Source organism: Bidens hawaiensis, unplaced genomic scaffold (assembly GCF_021521415.1).
Source record: "Bidens hawaiensis isolate Kalapana, Puna unplaced genomic scaffold, B.hawaiensis_p1.1 tig00000702_1, whole genome shotgun sequence".
Lineage (NCBI taxonomy): Eukaryota > Viridiplantae > Streptophyta > Magnoliopsida > Asterales > Asteraceae > Bidens > Bidens hawaiensis.
In genome coordinates, this window is record NW_027491042.1 from 2613662 (window position 1) to 2621203 (window position 7542).

Sequence of the window (7542 nt, forward strand, 5' to 3'; positions counted from 1 at the left end):
GAAAACCAGTTTGTAATTCTCTACCAAAACCGGTTTCAAACCGGTCAGCGAACCGAAAACCAGTCAAAAACCAATCGTAAATTGGCCAAAAACTAGTTTCAAGCCGAACCTAAACCGATCATAAACCGGCTTTGACTTTTGTTAACCATACCGAACCGGTTTAGGGTTTGAAGCTGGTTTGTGCACCTCGAATCATTAAACCCGGCCTTTTTAAACCAAAAATTATGAACCGGACTGTATAAACATAAACCTCAAAATATCAGTAAACATAGTTTGTACATGCTTCTTAGTTTCACCTTCTGTTAAATTTTATAACAAAAACTACTAAATATATTCAAATTTAACCTATTATATTCATTTCTTTTATTCTAATTCCATCAGAGTTTCACAGAAAACTTCTATTTCTTCCAATAGTCCCTCATTTAGAGACAATTCAGGTGCAATTAAGTTTATAATAACCTCATAAACTTTCCCCAACTCATCAGGATAAACAACCACCTTCTTCTCCTCTATCTCATCATCTTTAACATCCTCCGAGTAAACACGTTTTCTGCACGCCTGCAACACGAAAAATAACAATTCATATCACACTATTAACCCGTCAAAGATTCCAACTAGTACACCAGTGTTCTTTACCTGAAAAAGCTGATTTAAGCAAGCAATATGCTTAGAGTTGTTAAGACGCCCTGAACGAATAAGCTCCCGAAATAATATCACCATTTCACGCGTTATATTACCCGCTGAAAAGTTTTGAATGATACCAGATACACAGGAATCATCAAACACGTCGGATACCCATGCAGGAGCTTCCAGTTGTTTAAGCATTATAACTGCCATATCAACCGCTGGCTTGTTATGAATCATGATGGATTTTGATACCCGACCCGAAACAGCCAAATTCATTACCAGTTCTTCAGTTATCAACCGATACCATATGTCTGTTTCAACTTCTTGTTCCCAATCAACCACCATTGATATACAGCTGGCGCAATTTGTAGCCACCCTGATATCACTGTGAAATATTAAGCCTTGTAGGATGGAGATTATGGATGGTATATGATGTTTGACTTTGACTTTATCGGGCTCTCTACTTTTTTGTTCTGTTATTCTCTGAAATAGTTCAAGCAGGCAGTATGAAGATATAAGTTTGACCGAATTTGACCCGAAATGAAGCAGCCTGCACAAGTCATGGCAGTGAATGCTGATATAGAATAATGACTGCTGGTTTCGGTTTTCATGGTTAAGTAAGCTTTGTGCATCTTCAATCCTTGGTATTACAACATGTACACTAAAATACAAGTGTGTTAGATTTAAAAAAATAAAAATATATATCCTAGTAATTGTTCTGTAGTAGGAAGTTAAGGTTTAAGGTTTTTAAGCTAACCTTCTGAGACAGAAGTAGTTTAACATAAGACAGAATATCAGGCATTCTCCGGTTTGTGTTGCCTCGTCATGATCATATAATGCAGGTCCTTTTAAACAAGCATCATGGATCGTTTTGGTAACTAACGCGATCAACTGAGTGTTCAAAAGTATGGCCTTGGAAGCTTCTAGAAGGTTCTGGTGAAGAGAGTGATGTAAGATTAAGCAAAGAATTCCCATCACCAGGAGAGCTTCTTGAGTGCATCCAGTTTCAGTTATTGTGGATATCAGGTAGTGCATCAACTACATAATTAGATAAAAAGCTTATAAAATTAAAAAAATGCATAAAAAGTGCTTAATATTGTAAAGGTGCTAAATTACCTCTTTCGCAACTGCAAGCCAGTCTTCATCATCTGAAAGTGATTCTGAATTAACTGACTGCAGTACTGTAAAAACTAGTTGACACGTGGCATTGAATATCTCTCCAGAAGAAGAATGATGATGATAAACATTCTGGATTGCAAGGGATATTCCATTTAAGCATAGCTGCCCTGAAGCAGCTGGAAATAAGGTAATAACTGATGCAATCATATTTAAAAGCAAAATGATGTCATCTTCGTGTCCATTTTCTTCTAGAAGCTCTCTTAATAAACATGCTACTAGTTTCGCTGCATAGCTGTCTCCAAATGCTACCAACTCAGCAATTTCTTTAAACTTTACGGTTTCGGTATCATTAAACGCAACAATCTGGTTTCCATAGATGATACATCTTCTACACCACCTTAAAACTTGACTAGACAAATATTCACAAATTCTCTCTTGTTGAAACAACCATTTTAGTGATGTTTTGTGAGTTCTTGTTGATAGAATTTCAATTTGTTTTTCTGTTACGAGATGGAAAAGGGTATTTTCAGCATCTTGACTATATGGTATTTGGTATGTTATTTTGGCCAGGCCCCTATAAAGGGCATATAGATTTACGACTACTTCCGTTATCAGCGGTTTGACAATCCCACTTAAAATTTCAGAATTATTAAGTAAAATATATTGCTCCAATGATGCTAATACCATCCTATCATCTGCAAGCCTTGGGTAAGAGTATACAGCAATTAAACACCATAATTAACTATGTGATGACAGGTCAAAGTGGGTAAACTTTGTATGGGCCAAAACAGGTTGGGTTGACCCGAAACACCTTTCATCCAGTTCTTCTTTAGTTTTTTTATAATAACTAGTGCAATAAAATACGATTAAAATTACTTTAAAAGAAATATTTAGAAGATTTTATGCATTAAAAGTCCACTTAACACAACCTTTACCCCGTATGAATTGCTTCCCATTTGCCTTCTTTCTTTCTTTTCACTTTTAATTGTTTTACCCGCTAGAGATCAAGCAAAACCCAGATCGACCCATTAGGTCGTAAACGAACTGAACTAAACATGTTCATGTTCGTTTAACTTTAACCGAACAAACAATCGAGCACGAACAATCAAATGAAAGTTTCTTTGCTCGTGTTCGTTCATTATAAAAATTAACGTGAACGTTTATGATCGTTCGTTAACAATATAGCAAACGATTCACAAATGTAAATGAATATAACTTAAGCTAATTGAATGAATATAATTGCATGAATATCAATTAAAAATTTAAATGAGAACATCAATTTGTTGGGTCTAAAAATCTAGTAAAAGTAGATTAAACTGTAATCTTCAAATTCATAAAACTAGACCAGATTGTATTAAATCTAAAAATTTTGAATGGATTCATAGATGAATGAACTTAAACAAACATAAACGAACGAACTTAAACAAACATAAATGGGCGTTCACGAACATAAATGAACAAACAAGACATGTGTTCATGTTCGTTCATTAAACTACGATGAACAAAATATGTTGTTTGAGTTCGTTTGTTTATTAAGTAAACAAACTTCCTGTTAAACGATTCACTGAACATGCTGCTCATTTATAGGTCTAGACCCATTAATGAATAATTGGGCCGGAATTGCCACCTTGGTGATTATATCAAACAAAAGTGGTCAAAAAAAGTCAAGAGTCAACATGAGGACTTTGGTACCTGTCATCATACAAGGAGCTGGTATATAAAATCAGCAGAACTGCAGATTGACAACAAAAGACTTCCTGATTATGGGATCCCTTCTGCCCAAGCAGAAACAACAAATCAACTGGATCAGATGGAAGATGCAAAGCAACATCTCTAATGGGTTGACCAGAGTCAACTCCAAGAATCACATCCAAGATGGACCCCAACAAATAATAAACTCTGCATTTCATCTTCTCAGTAGGAAAAAGGCCTAAACACCCAAATGAAAAACTGAACCAAGAGGATGAAACCAGAACATCTACAAATTCCTTGGGTTGAAAATCAGTATAATCCAGTATGGAGTGAAATAACTCAAGCACACCCAATGCAATATCCTCATCGATCTCGTTAACATTCGTGGAAACCCAAGGCAATAGTTTAGTTTCACATAGATCTAATATACAGTCACGCAATCCATTATCGTTTGAACTTAACTGTCTAACTTCAAAACTGTATTCGTATGCCTCGTTGAGTAGGTATAGGGAGTGTAACATTTGGGATGAATTTTTCCCATAATAGCTCAAACAAATTGTAATAGTGTACTCTGATATATCTTCTAGTGATTTGGCAATGATAAGAGTTTCATGAGAAGACGGGGATTTCATGAGAGCTACAAGAGTTGAGCAAACTAAAATGAATGTTTCTGGAAGCATGTTGGCATCCCCATCGATCTGTTTCTTGAGCATTGCTTTTATTACAAGGCTTATTTCTTCAATGTTGGAAGTTGAAATGATTCCAGGACAGTTTGAAACACATTCTGATAGAAGTTTTAGTGATTGTAGTTGAGCAGGATGAAAAGGAAATTCAGCAACATAATGTAAAACAGGAATCAGAGTTGTGAACCCGATAGCAAGCCTTTGTTTGAAAGCTACTTCTGCCACTGATAAGAGATCAAGAACCTGCAGAGATGAATTGACAAGAGAATCTTTTTTGCACCCTGTAAACAACAGTATACATTTTGCATCAGCTAATCAGATATGCAAAAGTGCAACTCTTTGAAAAGAAACCCAAGTGATAGAAAAAAACACAAATGATATAATACAGCAAACTAGAGTAGATTGAACTGTGTTGAACCTACCCGACAATCGTAAGATTTCAAAAACATAGTCAGCAATATTCTCCTCAACAAGAACTTGGACCTCTTTTTCTGAAACACCTCCACAAGACAAATATAGGACAATTAAATCCAATGTGGCACTTTGAACTTCAGAATCTGAAGAAAGCAGAGGTGCTTTTATGGCTTCAGCAAACAAGAGACTCAAAGGAGTTTTTTCTTGTATATACTCATTTGTTTCCATAAAATTGTCTCCTTCATCATTGTCTTCAAATGCATTCTCAAAGACTCCTCCGCGTGCAAGCACAGACAATAGTGCTTTGCATAAGTAATAGAAACATGTTACTTGATGGGAGATAAAACAATATAATAATAATAATAATAATACAGACCTATACAGTTCATACGAACATCATCACGTTGGGTCTTCAAAAGGGCTTCTATTGACAAATGTAAGATCTTTGAAGAATGGCCACATAAGACATCACCACTGAAATCACCTAACCACGCATGATGAATAACACATATTTTGTAAATAACGAATAGAATCTCGCCTTGGATCTCTTCACTGCATTTAACAAAGAAAAATAGATAGCAAAAATCAAGCACGCTGAAATATTAAAAGATACAATTATACATAATAAATGCATTCAATCCAACTGTTACCTTGGCAACTGGAGACCTGTTATAAGGTTCAGATAAAGTGCATCCTTATCTTTGATATACGTGTAGGGATCATTCTTCTGAGAATCCAATAGAACACCTAAGCAGTGTAGCTAATTGCATAAAATGTTAGCTGAAAATTAACCAACAACTCAACTAGACAAGATGACAGAATACTCTATTGGTTTAAAACTTATATCACTACTTTGTTGATCTTAAATCACATAAGTTTACAATCTGTACAGGCAGAAAGTCTGTAAGCTACATTACAGTGGCTGAATCATAAATGAGTGGTGGCACCGATTTAAGTATCAAAATTAAAAATTAAGAGATACTAGCTATCAGAGTATTCCACACGAAACTAAAATTGGCATAGTTCAAATTCTACAATGCATTCAAATTATTCCATACAATACATTCAAATACTTCAATACAATATGAGAGACGTGAACTATCAGATTATTCCATACAATACATTCAAATACGACAATATGTATCACGGATCAGACACGGAGAATACAAAATCGCAAAAAACAATTACCACCATTTTTGCATTATAAACTACAATACAGTGGTTGAAATCTAAAAATAGATAATATTTACTATATTCAAACCTATTTTAAATCATCTACAATATCTTCTTAATATATCTAAATATGTCATCTATTAACTATGACTAAGACAAACCATCACTTTGTGCATTCCAAACAGTCAATATTCCATATATGTAACGCAATATTGACAGTTTATTCTACACTCCATTCAAATACTTCAAATTCTACAACATGTATCACGGATTGGACACAAAGAATACGAAATCAGAAAATCAATTACCAAATAAACTTGAAACAGTCAAAATTATAAACTGAAGTGAAGAAACAGAATCGATATGAGAGACAGGAACTATCAGATTATTCCATACAATAATGCAAAATTGACAAAGAATACAAAATCAGAAAATCAATTACCATATAAACTAGACAAGGTAATAGAATAATCTATTGGCTTGAATCACTAACTACTACTTGTTGGTCTTAAATCACATAAGTTTACAATCTGCACAGGCAGGGAGTTTGTAAGCTACATTAATCACTTTTGTTTCTGAAACAGTCAAAATTATAAATCAAACTAAGAAACAGAAACATTCCACACGATAACGCATACTGACATAGTTCAAATTCAACAATGCATTCAAATAGTACAATATGTATAATCGAATCAAATACTTCAAATACGAAATAGGAGAATCAGTTACCATATAAACCTGACGCCTGCTCCAGGACAAGGAGCCCGAACACAAGCGATCTGAAACCCTAGCAACAAACTCACCATAAACCGAACACTCAGCATAACCGCACAGTTGGGAAACCAAATCAATCGTCTGCTTGGCGAGCGGCTCGTCATCGAAGGAGGAAATGGCGGCTACGAGAGGCGAGACGAGGAAATGCGGATGACAGGTGAGGAGAGTGTGGAGGAAAATAGGCTGGGAGATGGCGTGAGAGAGCTGAGAGAGTGCGTAGGAGACGTGTACGGTTGGGGAGTTAGGGTTTGAGATGAGATTGGATAGGCAGACCAAGCAGATGGATCCGCCTTCTAGTGTCTGGAGGATCAGAGAGGATGTGTGGCCTTGTGAGCACGTCAGGTATTGTTGCCGCCGGTGTTCATCATCATCGAAGGAGTACATTGTTTTCACCTTTTTCCCTTCCCGCGCTCCTTCAACTATTTGGTTATCATTTCAGGTTTGGCCCGGGTGTAGTATGCAGAAGTGTGATGAAAAATGTCTCGTCTCCTTACTTCATTGGTCAATGTCACGTCGATATAGAGTTGTCACTAACGCTCCATTTTCTTTTTTCTAGTGTAAAAATAATCTTTCAAACTTGTATTGTTCCCGAGTTTTATTTAAGGAAAAAAAATTGTTGTTCTCGAGTTTCTTTTAAGAAAGAAAATGAGAGGAGATGAGAAGAATAAAAAGTAAAATAAGAGAATTTATAATTGAAAAGATTCTGAAGGAAGGAAAACTGAAAAGAAACAGAGATGTCAACAAAAAAAGAGAAAGAGGAAAACATTTATTTTCCTTCCTTTTCTTTACATAAATTAACCGGGGGTACGTTCGGTTTGTATTTTTTTTTAGAAATTAAATTTTATCAAAGAAATTGAAACTTCAAAGAATTTAGAATTTATAAAAATTGAAATCTATCAGATGATGTTGAATTTAATAGTACATTTGGCTTGTAAAATCTTTTTTAAGAAATTAGAGTTTGTCAAAAACTGAAATCTACCAGTTTACTCACAACCAACCGACTGTGTTAACCGGTGTCGAACACGTAACCAACTCTTAGAGGAAAACTACTTCAGAGTCA

General features: G+C 35.2%; 1 protein-coding gene across 1 annotated transcript; it reads right to left on the reverse strand.

The window, feature by feature from the left end:
- Positions 1–285: 285 nt before the first annotated feature.
- LOC143533111 (protein PUTATIVE RECOMBINATION INITIATION DEFECT 1-like) lies at positions 286–6888 on the reverse strand. The gene is made up of 9 exons (XM_077027981.1): positions 6438–6888; positions 5186–5295; positions 4912–5087; positions 4544–4837; positions 3439–4402; positions 1744–2449; positions 1385–1665; positions 637–1288; positions 286–558 (listed from the first exon to the last, which is right to left on the reverse strand). The coding sequence occupies exons 1-9, from the start codon at positions 6864–6866 to the stop codon at positions 364–366; spliced, it is 3807 nt and encodes a 1268-aa protein (XP_076884096.1). The 5' UTR covers positions 6867–6888; the 3' UTR covers positions 286–363.
- Positions 6889–7542: the final 654 nt, after the last annotated feature.

Bases quoted from the DNA above. Each gene is read 5' to 3' on its own strand.
- LOC143533111 (XM_077027981.1), bottom strand. From the start codon at position 6,866: ATGTACTCCTTCGATGATGATGAACACCGGCGGCAACAATACCTGACG. The intron at 4,838-4,911 runs GTCTGTATTATT...ACTTATGCAAAG, and splicing joins TGTTCGTATGAACTGTATAG to CACTATTGTCTGTGCTTGCA. The intron at 1,289-1,384 runs GTTAGCTTAAAA...CTTGTATTTTAG, and splicing joins AACTACTTCTGTCTCAGAAG to TGTACATGTTGTAATACCAA.